Genomic DNA, 20,731 nt, shown 5'->3' with positions numbered 1-20,731 from the left:
TTTACACCATTCTCCTGCCTCAGCCTCCCGAGTGGCTGGGACTACAGGCGCCTGCCACCTCGCTCGGCTAGTTTTTTGTATTTTTTTTTTAGTAGAGACGGGGTTTCACCGTGTTAGCCAGGATGGTCTCGATCTCCTGACCTCGTGATCCACCCGTCTCAGCCTCCCAAAGTGCTGGGATTACAGGCTTGAGCCACCGCGCCCGGCCCCAAAGTCAACTGTCTTTAGCACCACAGTGTACTGTACTACAGCAACTGCACTGTACCACATGAAAAATGGCAACTGTGAAAACTACATAGTAATATGGGGAAAGATTATGGTAAAGTATTCCTTGAATAAAGACTACAAAATTATACATAAAGAATGGCCAGAAGCGGTGGCTCATGCCTGTAATCCCAGCACTTTGGGAGGCCAAGGCGGGCGGATCACCTGAGGTTGGGAGTCCAAGACCAGCCTGACCAACATGGAGAAACCCCATCTCTACTAAAAATACAAAATTAGCCGGGAGCAGTGGCGCATGCCTGTAATCCCAGCTACTAGGGAGGCTGAGGCAGGAGAATCGCTTAAATCCGGGAGGCGGAGGTTGCAGTGAGCCGAGATCGTACCATTGCACTCCAGCCTGGACAACAAGAGTGAAACTCCATCTCAAAAAACAAAACAAAAAAAAGATTACAAGAACGTTTACAAGCATACAAGTATGAACTGAACTCCCCCCCCCCCACCACACACACACACACAGAGGCTGGCTGGGGTATCAGTCTAGGTGTAATCAGGAAAGAGTAACCACTACAGTAATTTGAACAGGAAAATAATAATATAAACATGTATTAATTATAATAGGGGACTGTAGTCCCCTACAGTTATAAGGAACTGCCTAGTAAAAAGAAAAAAGAATGCTAAATAATACAAGAATAGCAGATATAAGTAGCCACTACCTCAAGCACTGAGACACAGCACCTAAGAAAAGGTCCCAGATCCCCTTAGATCAGAGGAAGTTGGTGCAGAAGTTGTGTGTGCCACAATAGCCTAGCATTGTATGCAAATGCTCTTTAGAAAAATATGGGAAACGTGGAGGTTGCATCCATACCAACTGACTTTGGAACCAACATTACACAGTGCCTGGTACAGATATCCAAGTGTTTTCTACATACATGTCTGAACACCCCAGATAGGAGATATTCTTTTAGGGCAAGGGTTATGTTTCATCCTCCTCCTATAGCCAGCCCTATACGTGGTATATATGAGGAGTTCAACAACAATTTACTTTTGAATAGAATATATGAACTCTGAGGGAAGACTCCTATTAATCTGTGCCTTTTTTCCATTATTTTTTATTCTATTTTTTCTACTGTAAAAACAAAAATAATGCTTATTAAAGAAAATGCAAAGGTTAAACAAAAGGAGAAAAATATCAGCCATATTCCTGTTACCCAGAAATAATCACTATTAGTACTTTGGTGTATTTTTTATACCAACAGTTTTTTTTTTTTTTCTTTAAACATAGATGTACAGACATCCTATCCAACATGAAATTTCGTAACCTGAATTTTTTTACCTATCATTAAAAAAGCGTTTCTCCAACTCCTCAACCGTTCTTAAGAATTAATGGTTGGCCGGGCACAGTGGCTCACGCCTATAATCCCAGCACTTTGGGAGGCCGAGGCCGGCGGATCAAGCCAGGAGATTGAGATCATCCTGGCTAACACGGTGAAACCCCAAACCCCGTCTCTATAAAAAAAATTACCCGGGTGTGGCGGCATGCACCTGTAGTCCCAGCTACTCGGAAGGCTGAGGCAAAAGAATCGCTTGAACCCGGGAGGCGGAGGTACTGCAGTGAACCGAGATCACGCCACCGTACTCCAGCCTGGGCGACAGGGACTCCGTCTCAAAAAAAAAAAAAAAAGAATTAATGGTGAATTATTCTCTATAGAAAATGTTTACATTGATGTTGAAACTACCTTAAATGCTACCTGCACAATATCTCTTTCTGAAGATTTTAGGTAGTTTACTTAACTACTTCCCTTTTGGAATTCTGAGGTTCTATTTTATTTTTCCTATTATAAATAATTCCATAATGAACATCATTGTACTTCATATTATCTCTGGTAGGCCTGTTTCCGACAATGGCTGTGCCACGTGTGAAATTACCAGTTCAGATGCTACAAATGCGTTTATGGCCACTGAGCAAAACTTAAGATCACCAGACATCTGCTTCTAAACATGGAAACTAGTAGCTTCCCCTTTTTCAACAGGACACAAACCCGAAGCTCCTTCTATGCCCTCTAGTCCTAACACTTGCTTACCTATCACCTAACACATCCTCTGCTCTTCCCTGTCCATAAAACGCTGCCCAGCCCTACATGACTACACGACCCTGGGCTGGTCCCATTGCCCTTCGGACCTCATCAGTCACCATGTTGCCCAGTTGGAGGGTGGCATGACTGAAGTGCTGGACCAGAGGATATCCTACGGCCCTTCCTGGAGGGGAGGTGGCGCCCTGGGCGCTGAAACCAAGCGCAGGGTCTTGGCAGGGCGCATTCACTTCGCCGGTAGACCTGGGGGCTCAAAGCAATAGAACTACAGCTTGGAGCTCCAGGGAGGGCCCAAGACACCGCAGCCCTTCTCCATCTAGATCCCGAGATTGGCCCCTGGCCCCCACTCCCAGCCTTCACTCCATCTCCCCTGCAGCCTCTCTTCTTGCCCGCGGCTCACCCAGTCTACCCTCCAGACCTCATTCGGACTCCCCATTCTTCCCAGTGGAGGGGTCGCCCAAACCCCTCAGGGTCTCCTTTCCCCCTCTGCTTTTTTTTCCGCGCCGTCCAAGCCAGTCCCACTCTCCACAGTCTGGAAGGGATCGGCTACCCCCAACATTGCGACTACCTTGCAAGATCCCCCATCACCTCCTCCGTATGTCTTTCCACGTATCTGTATGTGGTTGTCCCTCTGTCTTTCCCGCCATGACTGGCTTTCCGTCCTATTTCACCCACCCTTCCTCCCATGGATTCGCGGGTCCTCTGGCCCTGGCCCTTTCATTTTATTAATCCGTCCCTCTCATGATAGCACCTCTATCCTCTCTAGGTCCCCTCATATGCCGCTCCTCCAAGTCTGTCCCTCAGCGTCCCCTTCCGCGTCTCAACTGTCTGTCCCCGAATGTGTTCCTCTGTTCCTGGAGTCTGGCCCTCGGTCCAGCCAGGCTCCTGCTCACCATCCCTCCCCGGGGCCGGAGAGTCTGCGGCCCGGTTCCCAGTTCTCGCCGGGGTAACTCTTTCCTCTTCCACTTTCTCTACTTTGAACCCATCCCAGCAGAGTCCAGGAAGTAGCCTGGCGCCGGAGACTGGCGGTGGTGACGCCCAATGGGACGCGCCAGCGGCGGCAGCAGCCCCGCCCAGAGAGCAAATGAGACCAATGGTCGCGTGAAGGCGGGACTTCCGTTGTCCCGCGGAGGGCGGGGGGAGCGAACTGTTGTGGTGCGGCGCGTTCGGCGGGCGGCGGCCGGGCGGCCCTGGGGCTGCCGCGGGACTCGGGGCGCAGCTGAGCTGCTGCAGGGGTGGAGTGGGCCGGACGAGCCGCGGGGCCCGGGTGCCGCGGGTTCGAGGCCGGGCCCCGCGCGAGGAGGCCGCGCCACCCCGGGGGAGCTGCCCGGCAGCGAGTTTGCCCCGCAGCCGAAAGAAGGCGGGAGCCGGCGGGGGCCTTCGAAACCCCCTGGCAACCCAGGCCCGGAGTCCTTAGGGAGCAGCTGTTTCCTGGGACGCCCTCCCGGACGCCCCCGCTGCAGGGTTACGGTTCTGGGCCCCCGGCAGAAGGCTCCTCCGGGTGACCCCCGGCGGGGCCCTGCGAGCCGCGGGAGCCGACCCCGGGGCTTCGAGCGGGGAGGAAGGGGGCTTCCGGAGGCGGAGAGCCGGGGGCGGAGGGACCCAGGCCTCTCGGACGCGGGGCAGGGCAGCGCCCGGGCTGGAGACGGACTCTGGGACCCTCGGGTGCGGGAGTCTCAGCGACCTGCCCCGCGGCACGCGCGGCCGCGGAGTGGCCTACCGGGGACCCTCCCCCAGAGGGACCGGCCCGGGGCGGGGAGATGAACGGCTTCAGCACGGAGGAGGACAGCCGCGAAGGGCCCCCCGCCGCCCCCGCTGCCGCCGCCGCCCCGGGCTACGGCCAGAGCTGCTGCCTCATCGAGGACGGCGAGCGCTGCGTCCGGCCCGCGGGCAACGCCTCCTTCAGCAAGAGGGTCCAGAAGAGCATCTCGCAGAAGAAACTCAAGCTGGACATCGACAAGAGCGTGAGTCCGCCCCCACCCGCGTCTGGGCCCCGGCGCCCCCAGCTCTCCGTCCGCTGCCCCGGGCTGCGGTCGGGACTCCCTGGGCACTCCCCGCCGTGGGCCTCGCCGCCCCGCGTCTGCAGAACTGAGTTGGACTCGGCATTTCAAAGGCCGCTCCAGCGCTGACATGCTCTGACTGTGATTCTACCCAGATCCGGGAGGATGGGGGCGGGGACTTCAGGACTCCTGCTGCCTGGGAAGATTGGACAGCAGTTTCCAACTTGTTTTATTGGTTTATGGTTTAGACTTTAGAGCAGGGAGAGGTGGGTTAATTTTGTTGGCCCTTGAAGCAGCAAGAATCGGAGGGGCGGGTGATGAAGATACCCGGCTCTTTTCCAACTTCTCTCTCCTTCTAGGAACCCTGTTATTCCTTCAGACAGAGAAAGGTGGCAGTTACTTCCCTGGCTCCCGCAGCCTCGGTATCTGCAGAGTGTCACCGAGCTAGCTGCTTCGCAGGCAACTGTGGGAATGGGTTTTTCTAGGATGTGGCAGAAATAAGACCAAGGCCAGGTCTTGGGAAATGGCTCTTGCAGTCAATGTGACTGGAGGGGGAAGAAAAGAAATCAATTTTCTTAGTGGTAGTTTCTTTTGAAATAAGGGGGTGGAGATTTAAATTTAAATCGGATTGCCCTGCTCTTTGTGGCTTATTATAGGAAACTTCTGTGTGATTTCACCACTTCTAGTTAACAGTTCTGAAGCTGTGCCTATTGTTAACCAATTAAGAACTTTTTAGTTTGACATCTGTTGCTGCAAGCCTTAAGTGATTGCTTTATGATTAGGAATTGAAAATGAGTTAAGGGGATATTTAATATTCAGGTAAACTAGCTAAGAGCTTAGGTGGTTAACATCCATTCTCTTTTAGAATCAGAATTTCTCCACAGTTGTAGGAAATCAGAGACTGCTTGTTAAACTGAAAGGGAGTGCACGTTTCCTCTCTGGTTTTAGGGTTGCAATAGGCCCAGAGATAGGAAGTGAGGGTGTCAGATACACACAGCACCTAGGAGGCTGGTTAATTTCTTAAACATACTATCTAATTTACTTCCAAGCCCTATATATAAGTCTTCATTAAGTCTCTAATAAATAAAAAATCTCTCCTGTCCTTTTTTTTTTTTTTTGAGACAGAGTCTCTCCCTTGTCACCCAGGCTGGAGTGCAGTGGCAAGATCTCGGCTCACTGCAACCTCCACCTCCTGGGTTGAAGCGATTCTCCTGCCTTAGCCTCCTGATTAGCTGGGATTACAGGCGTTTGCTGCCATGCCTGGCTAATTTTTGTATTTTTAGTGGGGATGGGGTTTCGCCATGTTGGACAGGCTGATCTTGAACTCCTGACCTCAAATGATCCACCAGCCTAGGCCTCCCAGAGTTCTAGGATTACAGGCGTGAGCCACTGTGCCCAGCCCCCTGTCCTTTCTTCAGACTCTTCCCTCCTACCCCTGTTTTTAAGTTAATCATTATAATACAGTTGCTACTCTTGCATGGACAGTTGCTATTTTTAAGTGGTTGGGAGAGAGTTAATGGCTTTCTTACTACAAATCTCTATCAATGAATACATGAATGGAAGTTATCTGAGAACAAACAAGGGGCTACACAACAAGGTGATCCCTTGTTAGGTCACCTATTGAGGTGAAATGCTTATGACAATGAATTCATCCACTTAGAAATACTGCCTGCCTTCTGTGTAGGTTGTTAGAAGCTGCTTTACTTGAGCAGCTTATAATAATATTTTCCAGTCCTTAAAAAAATAGAATCTTCCAGTCCTTTTAGATCACTGGATGCCTTCCCATCTGAATGATTTTGCTGCTGCAACCAGGACTCCTTTTATTTACCCATTGACTCTACTTGAAAACCTACGTTGAGCTATGCTGATCATTTCACACCCACTGTCTAGAAGAAGGGCAGCCTGAGCCTAGCATTAGTGTTCCCAAAAGGTAATACTTCTGAAGGAGTAAGGTTTCCAGGTGGAATCATTCACAATTTGTTTTAAGGTGGTGTTGGCCGGGCGCGGTGGCTCAAGCCTGTAATCCCAGCACTTTGGGAGGCCGAGACGGGCGGATCACGAGGTCAGGAGATCGAGACCATCCTGGCTAACCCGGTGAAACCCCGTCTCTAGTAAAAAATACAAAAAAATAGCCGGGCGAGGTGGCGGGTGCCTGTAGTCCCAGCTACTCGGGAGGCTGAGGCAGGAGAATGGCGTAAACCCGGGAGGCGGAGCTTGCAGTGAGCCGAGATCCGGCCACTGCACTCCAGTCTCGGCGACAGAGCAAGACTCCGTCTCAAAAAAAAAAAAAAAAAAAAAAAAAAAAAAAAAAAAAGGTGGTGTTGTGGAGTCATTATTTCTGAAAGGGATTCTATTTCTTTCTCACAGGCTTGGGCAGGAATTCAATTCCAAGTAACTGCTATGTTACAATAATTTTTAGCTATTGCAGAAAGTGAAGGAAAAAAACCTAGAGCCTTTGCTACCACCTCCTGCCCCGACCCCACTCCCAAAGGCCACTGAGCTCTGAAATTTCTGAAAACCAGTATGTACATGAAAAGGGTTAAGGAGAAAATTATTATTTATCTTGTAAGAGAGTCTAGCAGAGAACCTTTTTAAATAACAGCACCAAAAATTCAACTCAGGCTGTTTAACTCATTTTATATAGACTTTGGCAGTGTTCTGTGATCTATTAAAATATTAATACACCTCCAGTTGACATTTCTGCTTTTTTTTTTTTTTTTTTTTTTTTTTTTCCGGAGAAAAGTGGAAGTTGAGAATAGTATAAAGGAAAATGCTGCGGTAGGAAAAGACATGTACTAGGGGGGCAGAAGGCCTGGGTGACCTTGGCCAGGTCATTTCCTCACTCTGGATGGCTTCATTTTTACCCTTCTAGAAAACGGGATTGGGATCAATGGGATTGTACTAGTGATTGCTAAATTCTCTTACAACTAGGATTCTGTTATTCTATTGTCCTGATCTGAAATCTCCCAGCCGAAGCTTTAGGAAGCCACCTATTCTCTCTGTTCTCCTATGAAGTTTGTTAATGTGAACTTGAGCAGTTGATCTGAGTGGTCTCGCCAGTCTAGCTAACGTGCAGGACCAGCTTCCTCTCAGGGATGCAGAGTGGGCTTTGTTGTGCTTTCTTCCTGGAGAAAAGCATGTTTAGTATTATATACATCAGCTAGGTGGGATTCTTAGGGACAGTGGCATGTGCTGTGTTCGAAAGTCCGAGTTGAATCTGACAAAGCTATCCCAATTTGTAACCACGTAAGTGGCTTTCATTAGCCTAAGCCACTTTTAGATATAGGAGATTTCCTATATTGGTACATCAACATTTTCCAAGTACCTCCCGTCTGCAAGACACCATCACGGTATAAACTTAAAAGTACTCATGACTCACTAATCCAGCCACATGAAAGTGATCATTCATCTGAATGAACAGTTTTCATTATTTTCTCCATGAAAAGGTCTGAATTAATTGATGCGATTTCCTGCCAGCTTACTTTTATCTTTAAGGATTTAAGGAATAAACTCAAATTCAGAAGTCTCTGCAGAACATTTGTGAAACAGCTGTTTCACTATCAACAACCCCAAGTCATTTGCCAGGCATTCAGTTTCTGTAAGGTTTTTCAATGGCTCCTCCAGCCAGCCATGGAGGATTCTTCATGTCTTAGCTGTTGCTGCCACCTGTATTACCTCCATCCTGTATTAGAAAATCTGTAGTATCCACCTTCTTGTATGTGGTTCTACCTTGTAAGAATTTCCACATCTTTTTCCACTTTTCTTTGTGGATCAGATGTGAGATAATGCAAGAATTATAAATTGACACATAGAAACAAAGTTTTTCAGAGAGTTATTATCCTACAATAGTAGCTATTGTAAGTGTAAAAATAGAGTGTCCCAAATACCATTGCCACAGTCCCTTGTGTCCTGCTTTCCTCCTCCCGAGGACAGTGCATTCCAGCCCACTATAAGTTCGTGACTCCTACAGGTCTTCTGAAAATGTCGCATCACTCCCTGCTTCCTTGAGGGACTCTGTCTTGTCGGAAGGAAAGTCTAAGCTGTTCTCATGCCCACCGCCCAGATGCCTCACTTTTTCATTATGCTCCTACATTACATGGGCAGCCATCATCACCCAACTGACACTGTACCCTGGGCCTCCTCACTCACTCTTTCTGTCATCCTCCATTGGAAACTCTAAAGTCTTGGCACTCCTATCCATCTGGAATGCTTCCTGTCTGCCTAAAGTCCTCCCTTTTAGTCAGGGCCCTTCACCCTGAGCATCTCTGTTGCAGGAATCTCTTCCTTTGCTGAATCTGTACCATTTACTGTTTTCACCATTCACTGGAGGCTTGGTGTATGATACGCCACAAAGTGTGATGTTAGCATTCTCTTGGTGTTCTTCTGCACCTCAGTAGTGAGCTTCTGGGAGGCCTACATCTTGTCTTCCGTCTATCTCTCCAATGCCCTGCAATGGACGGAAGCCCCACAATTTGACAGATACCTGTTGCTGTCTCCAAGGAATTGGCCAACTCTGACTTTGATTTTTCTGTCCGTCAGGTAAGGCACCTGTATATCTGTGATTTTCACAAAAATTTCATCCAGAGTGTCCGAAATAAAAGGAAGAGGAAGACAAGTGACGATGGTGGAGATTCTCCCGAGCACGACACTGACATTCCTGAGGTAAAGGTCAAAGAAATCAATTTGCGGAAGCTGGAAAAATGGATTCTAATCTGATCCTCACCTCTGGCCTGGTCTGCTTTTTGTATTAAGAAGTAATTTTAGTCCCCTTTGTTTTGCTGTGGATTATTTGAAAAGTGAATTATAGTAATACAGAATCTGAGAGCCAAAAGCTTGGATACCCACTGGTCAGACTGCCCCATCATTTTATGGACAGGCACAGAGAGCCAAGGTCAGGTATATAGTTTGGAGGCTCTAGTCTGGGGCCCTTTCCAGTAGACCACGCTGTTTTTCTGCAAGACGCCCCTGACAAATGCATACATACAACCACAGTGTCACTTTTTAAAAAACCTTGTTTAAAACCTTTAGAGAGTGTGTAATGGTTTGGGAGAAGTCTCTTCCCCAGAAAATGAAGATGTAGGTCATCAGTTCATACCAGCTCTGATTTTCTCTCACTGGTTTCTTGACACCTAGTCCAGGCTGTTCCCAAGGATCCATTTCAAAGTTGACTAAACTGGACCTGGTTTTCTCAACTCTAGCACTGTTGACATTTGGGGTCAGATAGTTTTTGTTGTGGGGACTGTCCTCTGCATTGTAGGATATTTAACAGCATGCCTCAGCAGCATCCCCTCATGGGATTCTACCCATCACCATCCTGAGTCATGACAATCGAAAAGTGTCTCCAGACATTGCCACACCTCCTTTACAAGACAAAATCGTCCTGTGTTGAGAACCACTGCGCTAGACCATGAGACCTAGGCTTCTCAAACTGGAAGGCCTCCTTCCCTTCAGGTGCCTGTGTCTATTAAGTGAGGCTTCAGGAAGGAATATTGGATTTTCTTTCTACTAAATTGTTTTCACTCAAGACTCAGCAAAAGAAGAACCGTTTATAGTGTACATTGAATATTTGACACATGAATATTTCATAAGGCAACCGCCTGTTAGCACTCAGAGTGAAAATGACTGTGTAGGAATAGAAAGAGTAGGCGGGCCTTTGTCTGCAGATGTGGAGGAAACCGTTGAAAATCTGGCCCTTTCCCTCTGCCCCTCCCTGTGTCCCCTTTTCCAATGTTGGTTTACAGAATCTTGCTGTTGCTTTTAGCATTATTGTTATTTTATAAAGAAATGGATGTATTCGATTTCTAAGTGGTTTTCACCAAAAAAAAAAAAAAAAAAAAAAAAAAAAAGGTTTTAAGGAATGTTTTGAAAAGAATGAAGGACTTTGGCCCCTCATATTGATCATTCATTTTGTTTTTAAGTGCTCTCCACCTGCCTGAAGCAAGAACAGCTCTTTTAGAGGCAGGTAAAGGCAGCCCAACTTTATGGGCCTTCGATTTTTCATGACTATGCAGCTTTCCTCTCTTCCTTTGTTAGAAACAAAAAGGGGGGGTCCCTTCCCCTCTGTTATCCAGTTATCTGCAAAGACCCCAACCCTAACCTGCTGGTTTGCACATTCACTACAGTAACTTTTGAACTTTCTCTGGAGGGAGGTTAAGGATTCTAATACCAGAAGGCTGGGCCTAGGAAAGGGCTATTTGAGGATAACAGTTCTTCCCACTGCCCTCCTTTGTGCCCCTTTATCTGGTCGCTGCCTCGTTCTGGCCTATCTTCCTCCAGGATGTCTCTGGTTTTTGCCTTTGCTCTCCATCTTTGGTGTCCCTTCTAACGTCACTGCCTCTCCAAAGCTCAACCTCTTTATCTCATTCTGCTTGTTGCTATAGCATCTCCCTCTGGGTTCCCCCATCAGTGTTCCCCCATCAGTGTTCCCCCATCAGTGTTCCCAACAGCCACCACCAGACCCATCCTGTGCCATCACCCTCTACCCTCTGTGATAGCTCCTTCGGTTTTTCTAGATGTGCTACCATCCATTCTCACCTTTTAAACCCATCACAGTTGCCTGTGACCCCCTTGCCCATCTGTGCCTCTTCCAGCTTTCTGTGCTCTGATCTTTTCTCCTGTTCCCTACCCTGTTTCTCAGTGCCTTATCAGACCCTGCTTCTCCTTAGCTTAAGCTTTACCTTCTCCACCAGTTGTGTGAGATCAGCCCACCCCAGCCAGAACTGTTTTTCCACTGTTATTTTTGCCCTCCCAACCAGTTACTAGTCCTCAATGGACCATTTCTAAGACCTCTTTTGAAGCCCTCCCCATCCTCACCCCTACCTTAGTGTAGTGCTAGGCACATAGTGGGCTCTTGGTGAGTCCTGGTTGGTCAAGTGATGGATAACATTTTTCTCTTCTTCTCCCTAGGTTGATCTGTTCCAGCTGCAAGTGAACACCCTACGACGTTATAAACGACACTACAAGTTGCAGACCAGACCAGGCTTCAATAAGGCCCAGTTAGCAGAAGTAGGTAGACAAAATTGCCCTCTAAAGAGAGCCAGCATTGTGCTGCTTCTGATGGTTACCCTGATTCTCCCTTACTGTGTGTGTCTGCTAATTGTAATCTCCTCCAGAGTTCTGGAAGCAACTCCGTATTCCTCTTTGGCACAATTTAGAACCCCACAGCTTTAGACCTGCAGAGGCCTCAGCTCCAGAAAAGAAACCATGGCACAGAAAGAGGAAAGGATTTGCTTAAAATCACACAGCAAGTTGATAGCAGAATTTAGCCTGGGATCTCATGACTCCAGATTCTAAGTCCTGAGTGTTCATTTGTTTGAATCCTTTTTGCAAGATTCTTTTTTTTTTTTTTTGAGACAGGGTTTTGCTTTATCACCCAGGCTGGAGTGCAGTGGCACAGTCTGGGCTCACTGCAGCCCCAACCTCCCAGCTTCAAGTGATCCTTCCCACCTCAGCCTCCAGAGTAGCTGGGACCACAGGTGCACACCCCTGTGCACAGCTAATTTTATTTTTGTAGAGACGCGGCCTCACTATGTTGCTCAAGTGATTCTCTTTGGCTCAAGCAATCCTTCTATCTCAACCTCCCAAAGTGATGGGATTGCAGGCATGAGCCACTGTGCCTGGCTTAGCAAGATTCTTATAGATATGATCATTTTGTGTGTCAGATTAATCATTGCAAAACCTTCTTGATGTTCTACAGGAGCTATTTTTTTTTCCTTGATTTCTCCTACTCTGGTGTTGGTAATAAAAGTATTTTAATGAATGGCACCCAAGAAAGTTTTCTCCTGCCCTGAGTTCTTAACCCAGTTTGGAGTAGGGGGAAGTGCTCCATTGGCCATTTTTAAAATACATGAACTGCCTGGCTTGATAATTCTGTCTTTGTCACTTCTGTAGGTATTTTCTCGTCCTTCTTTTCTTTCTTAATCCCTCTTAATATATTTTTCTGCCTATTATAGAAAAGTTGGAAAATGGAGAAAAGAAAAATATAAATCTATCATCCAGAGATAATCGCTCTTCATGTCTAGTTCTCTGTCTTTTTCTATCTGTTTCAGTCACCTCGATCCATTGAGACTTCCTGAAAGGCTTCCAGCCTGTTTCATTTTTAGTTTTTCCTTTAGAGGTTTCTTGCTCGGCCGTCACTTTTTCTTAAACAACTTCTTCACCAGTGTCCAGATGACACAGAGGAGGTCAGAAGCCTCTCCTTCTTTAAAATAACATCACCCATTGCCAGTGTTCTCTCTGGTGGAAGGGAAAGAATGAGGTGGGGCAGGAGGAGACCTGCATTCTCATTACTTACAGAATGAAGTATTAGGAGTATTAGTAAATGATGCATTTTCCTTCAAATCTGATGTGTCTTTCAGGAGGCAGTTATGCACTACTTAGAGGAATTTTGGGGTTCAGATACCTCTGTTCAATTGGTTCAATTGGCTGTTCATTTAACACATTTTTTTTTTTTTTTGAGACAGAGTCTTGCTCTATCTCCCAGGCTGGAGTGCATTGCTATGATCTCAGCTCACCACAACCTCTGCCTCCCGGGTTCAAGTGAGTCTCCTGCCTGTTTCCCAAGTGGCTGGGATTACAGGTGCCTGCCATCACACCCGGCTAATTTTTGTATTTTTAGTAGAGACGGGGTTTCACCATGTTAGCCAGGCTGGTCTCAGACTCTTGACCTCAGGTGATCTGCCCGCCTCGGCCTCCCAAAGGGATTACAGGCGCGAGCCACCATGCCCAGCCTAACACAATTTTTATTTGTTTTTGAGACAAGGTCTCGCTCTGTCCCCTAGGCTGGAGTGCAATAGCGCAGTCACAGCTCACTGCAGCATCAACCTCCTGGGCTCAAGTGATCCTCCCACCTCAGCTGGGACCACAGGTGCATGCTATGACACCAGGCTAATTTTTTAGTAGAGATGAGGTCTCCACTGTGTTGCCCAGGCTGGTCTCGAACTCCTGGCCTCAACTGATCCTCCTGCCTTAACCTCCTAAAGCATTGGGATTATAGGTGTGAGCCACCACACCTGCCCCACAATTTTTAAAAAACACTTTTCTTCCCACTTTCAAGGCCTGAGAGGTTTGGTAGCAGCTGGCCAACCAGAGCAGTCCCCGTCTCTCCTCCATGAGTAGGACTGTGAAATTATGCCGTGACAGGTGGTTGGCTGCCACTGAAATAGAACTGCGCCTTGAAGAGTTTTAGGTTAAAAAGCCACTTTTGGATCCTGGAAATTAAACCACCTACATCCCTGGGGAGAAAGGGCAAAGGGCATTCTGAGTTCCGCACACGGCAGGAAGTTCTGCAGCGTTTGTAATTCCCGCCACAGCTTGCAAACAACTCCCTGTTCCCTTTGTACAATGTAAAATTTGCGGTGTGATTTATGCCTGGTTTAAGGAACTTTGGTATTTTCCCCCCACATAGACTGTGAGTCGACACTTCAGGAACATACCTGTGAATGAAAAAGAGACCCTTGCCTACTTCATCTACATGGTGAAGAGTAACAAGAGTAGACTGGACCAGAAATCGGAGGGTGGCAAGCAGCTTGAGTGAGGATGAAGCACATCTTAAAGGAATGAAGTGTAATGCTTGATGCACAGGTGATATCTGCTACATTTAAGCCCATAAAGACTGTTAAATATTATTGTAAATAAAAAAGTTTGAATGATGAATATTGTAAATCTTTTTGGTCAGGAGGATTCTCATGATTCAGCATGTGTATAGAAAGACTTTCTTTTAAGATAACTCTGGACTAAAAAAATCAGGATCATTAAAAGAATTTATGTATTTCAGCATTCAACAAAGCATTAAGTCAATTCTACTGGAAATGTGGGATAAGAAATATTTTGGTAATCACCTTCTTCTCCACCAGGCTGCCACGTGTGAGCCATAGCTTGGAATAGCTGCAAGGTGCAATTGACCGTGGAAGTGCATGAGCAAACCCACATCTGGACTTGCATGCTGCCCGCTGGCGACATAGATATCCCGCCCGCTTTGTTGCAAGCTTTGTCATTTATCAGCAGATCAGTTTGACACTGGTCCCCCTCACTCACCCTGTGCCTTGTACACAGGAGGCACTCAATCAGTAGGTATTGGCTAATTGAGCTGTCACTAATAGTGCCAGCCTTGTAACATCTGCTTCACACCTGTCATTACTGAGACCTCTGCCATTTCTGTTGCTCACCACTTAACTGCTAGAATGTGGAGGAAATCCTGATACACCAACAAGGAAGTTTCTGATCAGATAAGGATTTCAGGACAGTTGCATGTGCAAAACTGATTTTGTTGAGGGTTCCAGAAACACTGATATAGAGACCCTCACAGAAGATACAGTCCCTTATGCACCCCACTATACTTCACTCTTTGGGGTGCAGTTAGATATTATGACCTTCAGCCAAGCTTCTTGGCAATAAATGCATTGACACACTGACATATTTAGTAATTTGGGGTAAGTGTTTTCAGAAGTTTTCATCCTAAGTTCACAACCACCATGCAAGCTGCCAGGGGCTATGTGATTCCTGTCCAGAAGTCCAGCTTAGGATTGAAAGGCTGGCTGGCCTTGACTCCCTGGGCTCTGGTCATCAGCAAATCGTGAGTTTGGGCAACAAAGGTCAGTTCCATCTGATGCTCATTTTTGTGAACAATTTGCCTCCCTCTTAGGGAGAAAGATTGCTAAAATAATTTTTGAAAATTACCTAATTTTTTTGTTCAAAACATTGAACTCCTCAATCTAATTATATCAGAGCCAAAGTATCCTGTGAAAACAAAGCTTTATATCCAAAAATATGCTTTTGCAAAATTCTTTAATCTGTGTAGTGGAGGGCAGAGGGTATGGGGTAGGAGGGTGGGAGAAAGAGAAGAAAAAGATTTGGATTCTGATTTATGACCATCTTGACGTGTGGTCAAAGATGTCATTTTCCTACTTAGTTTCAATTCTGAGTTATTTCTTAAGCCTTAAATAAGAAGAATGGACAGCCTGGCCTGGCAGAGTTTCACAGATGGCTTAATCGGAGCACCATCACAGAGAAGTCAGAACTACACCCACTACTGAGCAGGGTGGCGGAGTGTCCAAAGGTCTCAGTGCTGTGGAGCAGAGTACTACGCTTTCTGTGGAATGGGGACAGGGTCACCATGCTCACTAAAATGCAGTGTGTTCCATTGCAGCAAAGCTTTCGCCTGTGTTCAAAGTGCATGTCTAGCAGATTGCAGCCTTTTAATTACATATGTATAAATGGGTGTACATAGAACATACTCTGGACTGTGAGGGCAGCCTATTTTGGTATGCCTCCTGGCTATGGATGGCATGTTCCAGTGCTCTGTGAGTGTTTTCAGTCATTCACATTCGCTATGTGTTTAGAGATTCTATCCCTGCTTACAGCTGAAAGATGTTGATACAGGCACCAAGAAGGCTGAGGGGCAGATGGGGCCTGCAGGTTAAGGCATTGTTAACTTACTCCATGGAAATGTCCATATCTTAGTAAAAAAGTGTACTTTTCTGATATGTAAACCAGAATTGTGGGCGTGTAGGTCACATCACTATTTCTTTAGCAGCAAATCTGTTTTCCCAGTTGAGAGAGACAGTAGCTTCTGCACAAGAATATATGGTGGTAGGATCCATCTGTTCAAGTGTGACTGAAAGAATCTTTGTTCCAAAGCGAAACCTGGGGAAACATTTTACCTTCAGCCAGATACTGTATGTCCACTTGGGTCCCTTGTTGTCTTTCCTCTAAGGAGAGGTACTTGTGGAAAGTGGAGGTTGTGGGCATCTTTTCAACCTGACCTTTCAACAGGTCAGGTGAGAGAAAAGACAAAGCTATTTGAACCTTTGTTTTTCTTATGTCCAGAAATCTGTTCTTTCATCAGACCACTAAACCACTCGCCTTAGCCTCTTCTGCAGTTTCTGGTGGCTCTATCTGTGTGGAAGGGACTCCTGCCTGTGAGAAGTGGCCAGGTCCTCCAGAGCAACGGGGTCTGGCTTCAGGGAGCAGTGGGGTGTGGGGAAAGCAATGTTCATCTTGGCTGCACCATTTTTATACCACCCATCAAGGACTCTTGGCGCTTCTCTCCACCTGTGACATAGCAGCATTGCCTTCTTTCCTCTTGGTGCTTCTGGGCAAAACTGGAATTTGAAATCCAGAAGTGGTGTTGTCTTTTTACTTAAAGAGTATGGTTCCTGCCTCACTTCCAGCCTGGTATGGTTCTTTGATATGCCCTGAAGGTTCTCACATGGAAACATCCGTATCCTGCCATTCATATTGTTTTAAGATTTTTTAAAAAACAATGGACAAACTTCTTGCTTCAAAGAACAAACTCTTAGGCTGGCAACAGCATGTAAAAAAGATCATAGCTGAATCTCATGAAAGATTAAAAACCAAAGTATTCAAGACCAGTGTTGTAAAATGAAGAGGAATTTTACTTACGTGTTACAGCTGCCAAGCCGTTAGATGTTCCTGTCATAGCTAAATAGTCACTGCTAGCCTTTCAGAGAACAGATAGTAACAATTGTTTTCATTTGCAGTGTTGCATCTAATTTTGGTGTTTTGGCTCTTTATTTTATGGGAGGTTTTCTGTTAATATCCTGCAGGGCAACTGCCTGGTGGGAGGGAGAGGATGGAAGAAGGAACTTACTCTGGGTGCCTTGCCTATTGAGGGAGGCTGTGCCTGGTGTAGAGCCCAGAGCAGCTGCTTCATGGAAGTCATCCAGAGGCGCTCTTAGTCATTACAATGACAAGATCTCAAAGTTGGGAACGGGCTGTCAAGTCATCCAGTCTAGTCTCCACATAGGTGCTGACATTCTGCCTACAACCATCCCACCAAGGGGTTGAGCAGTCTGGACTTAAACACCTCCGAGGACAGAGAACCCACTACCTCCTGGAGAAGCCTGTTCTTTGCAAACCTCTGGCTTTTCTATGTTCTCTGTAATTTCCATCTTAGTCTGTGCCCCATGGGGGCCACACGGGACAAGTTATTTTTGGCAAAGCACCTAATTGCTGGCGCTGTCCCAAAGCATAGCGTTTGCCTTTTGGAAAGAAAGAATGCTAGGACACTTTGGTATACCGTCCTTACCCCTGAGTATTAGTCCACTCAGGTCCTTGTTGGAGAATGTTGAGAAAACCTTACTGGCTGGCTTGTTCTTGCCAAAGCTGGGGGAGGGGAGGGGGGGGACGAGAAGATGTTAGCAGCCTGCTAAAAGACAGATGACTCAGTTCTGTGCTTGCCCCACAAAAACGGATGCTCACAACATCAGGAAAACGTTCAGCTGGAAGATTTATAACTTCGTTGCTTTGCATGAAGTTGAAAGTTTTCATGGTTGCCCAGGGCTTGTATCTTAGATTCCTGTAAGGACTTCACACTGTTTTTACTGAGAAAACAAAGCTTCAGGACTTAAGGGTCTCAGCGCCAGAGAAGTGCTGTATTTTCAAGGTGGAAAGTCTGTTAAGCTTGCTGTTGTCCAATCATCCGTTTTTAGAGATGGGGAAACTAAAACATAAAGATGTGCCTGAAGTCTTATGGCGTCTTCAGAACCAACCTCTGGCCCTCTTGACCTGTCTAACATTCTTTCTGACTTACAGGATAACTCTAATTCAGTCTAAGTCAGCTGCCCTCAGATTCTTGAGAACTTAAAATTGAGCAGAAATTCCCAAGGCCAACCTGGCTGTCAGGGACCAACCTGCAGAACTCAAGATTGAGTGAAATGTTTAGGCCAGTTGAGTTTTGCAAAATGAGTGGTAGGGGAAAACAGATCTAGCCTGTAATTTAAAACCAGGGTTCAAAAGCCCTAGTGGGAGATGTAGTATTGTCCTAGCATTTAAATTCTCATGAAATGGGCTTGGTCTGTGATCTCTTGATCAGACATCTGCCTTCCAGGTGATCCTTTGAGGTTGTATAATTCAGCTGGTCCTGGCTCGTGGTCCCTGTTACTGAGCTGGGCAGTTGAACTGAAGGTCAGACAAGCGCAAGATCATGCCTTGGGAAGCATGGTGCTTTAGGGGTGCCTTTTTATTCCTTTCATTGTATTATAGACTGTTTCCAAGTTTATCGTTAGAAATGGTAAAGTGGGTCTGATGTTTTGAGGTAGAATCCAGCCTGGGGCAAGATATGAACTGTTCTTGAGGTAGAAATGTCTACAGTCAGTTGTTTCATCTAGCTTGCATCTTAAAACACAAGCCCTTCGGTTGCTTTCATGTATTGAACACATTTGCCAATGACAGAGGGTTATACAGGATCCCTCTTTTACATTTCTATTGTCTGCTACGCTCATCAGAGTATATTTTGGGGTATGAGGTTTTGGGGGTTTTTTTTCCCATTTTGTAACTGCCTTATTGAAAAGTAAGTGCCCTTCCATTCCAGGCCTCCTCATATTGTACTTGTTTCCTGCCAAATCTGGGGGATCATTTGTATTTTAACTTTGTAATCTATGGCTCTGTACTGTTGAAAGGCTCTCAATTCTATGGGGTCTCCTTAGTATGTATGTGACTTTTCATGTTGCAATATCACACAGATGGGATGGCCCGACTTTTGCTCTTAATAAATAATCTGAATGAGTAAGAGACCCTCTGTCTTCCCTTTGAATTTTTATATAGAATTCAGATGCTTTCACTTCCACATTTGGCCCCTGGCAGTGTATACAGTGATTAATGATAGTGGTCCTTCCTCCTAGCTCCAAATACTAGCACCTACATTCCTGGTGCACACTGAGTTTAGATCCCAGAATGTTAGGCCCAAGTTTCCAGTACTGCTATTCCATTCACTCACCTGGAAAGAGACTGACTGGGTCCAACAGCCTGAGTCTGGAGCTCAACTTCCATGTAATATACTGGATGCCCTGGGCAGAGTTCTCCATCTAAATAAACTGGATGGAGGATTGATTGCACATTGAAATACCTGCAGAGGGTGAGCTGCAAACTGGAAAACTCAGGTCCTTTCTAAGGGCAGCCACTACTCAGCTCCCCATTACTGTAGCCTTACGGGCACACCAGCCCCGTGTGACCATGTCTTGCAATTTGACTGGAGAAGCTGGAAATCCAGATCTTCATGTAAACATCCCAATGTTTAAATGTCTCAGACATTTTTAACAGTGTGTGACCTGGAGTTTCTTCAACTAAAATAGAGTCTTGCTATTTAAAGTTGATCCATCATCTGGGCATTTGTTGGAAATGCAGAATCTCCCGGCCCCTCCTGCTGGCTGTCTACTGAATCAGAATCTGTGTAGTAGCAAATTCCCTAGGGATACTACAGCTTGAGAAGCCAGGGCAGTATGACTGCACGTTACTGGTGGAGGTCCCTGAAGCCTACGAGATGACGCCTCTTGCCTGTCCTCACAGTGCTGGAGAAGAGAAAAGCAAGCCTCGAGTTCAGGTCTCCCGCTTCAAACCTGTCTCTGGTGCCACTTTACCACAGGTTTGTCCTCAGCAGAATGAACAGGGAGACGTGCAATAAATATTTGTCTTTATCATATTAGTTACATAGAAGTAATACATCTTAACTCTAAAATTTTAAGCCTTACAGAAATGTTAAAAGTGCAGATCCTCCCCACACCCTCCTCCTCTCCCATTCCACTCCCCTGTAAGGAGCGTGGAGGGTGGCTTTTCATGAGATATTGGAGAGGACAGGGAGTCCTGGCTCTCACCAAGGAGCTCACAGAATTAGTGATGGATTGTTGCTGAAGGACACCATCATTTACAGGGTCCCTGAGCTGCTTTAGAAAGCAAAGGAAGTTACAGTTTTCATACCGTGTTTCTTAGCATAAGCAGTTACTTCCCTTCCTCTGCCTTCCTCCCATTCTTTTATACTGTGTCTAACCATGGGGGCCTGCCTGCTGTCCCCAACTTCCTCACACACTGAATGGCAAAGGGGTGCTTTGTCCCCACACTTTGAAAACTGGCTGACCCCCTGCTGAAGTAAACATCCCTTGAGGATCCACAGATAACAATTTAATGGAAAGATGGAGATGAACCCACATGTTAATAATGCTGTTAGAACAGAAGTTTCACTAGGAACCTGACACCCTTTTATTTTCTTTTCAAAATAGAGCCTTAGGACATTGAGGATCAGATCATCGGAGGTCCAGTGTTGTAATCCCAGCACTTTAGGAGGCTGAGGCAGGCAGATCACGAGGTCAAGAGATCGAGACCATCCTGGCCAACATGGTGAAACACCGTCTCTACTAAAAATACAAAAATTAGCTGGGCATGGTAGCACGCACCAGTAGTCCCAGCTACTCAGGAGGCTAAGGCAGGAGAATCGCTTGAACCCAGCAGAAGTTGCAGTGAGCTGAGATCTCACCACTGCACTCCAGCCTGGTGACAGAGCGAGACTCCATCTCAAAAAAAAGAAAAAGAAAAAGAAAATATAGCACTTGCCACCCCCCACCCATCAGAATCCCCTAAGTACTCTGTTGCAATGCCAATTCCTGAGCCCCCATTCCAGATCCTCAA

General features: G+C 46.4%; 2 protein-coding genes across 2 annotated transcripts in view; both read left to right on the top strand.

The window, feature by feature from the left end:
* LOC126956755 (ubiquitin-conjugating enzyme E2 L3-like) overlaps positions 1-20,731 on the top strand; it is a 1,010,865-nt gene that overhangs the window by 822,181 nt on the left and 167,953 nt on the right. The window lies entirely within an intron of this gene.
* Positions 3,425-18,847, top strand: SAP30L (SAP30 like). Its single transcript, XM_050793969.1, has 4 exons — positions 3,425-4,276; positions 8,852-8,974; positions 11,219-11,317; positions 13,719-18,847. Exons 1-4 carry the CDS (start codon positions 4,073-4,075, stop codon positions 13,845-13,847), a joined length of 555 nt encoding a protein of 184 aa, XP_050649926.1. The 5' UTR covers positions 3,425-4,072; the 3' UTR covers positions 13,848-18,847.

The sequence above is a fragment of the Macaca thibetana genome, chromosome 6, assembly GCF_024542745.1.
Source record: "Macaca thibetana thibetana isolate TM-01 chromosome 6, ASM2454274v1, whole genome shotgun sequence".
NCBI classification, from domain to species: Eukaryota; Metazoa; Chordata; class Mammalia; order Primates; family Cercopithecidae; genus Macaca; species Macaca thibetana.
This window is presented reverse-complemented; position numbering and strand designations above follow the sequence as displayed.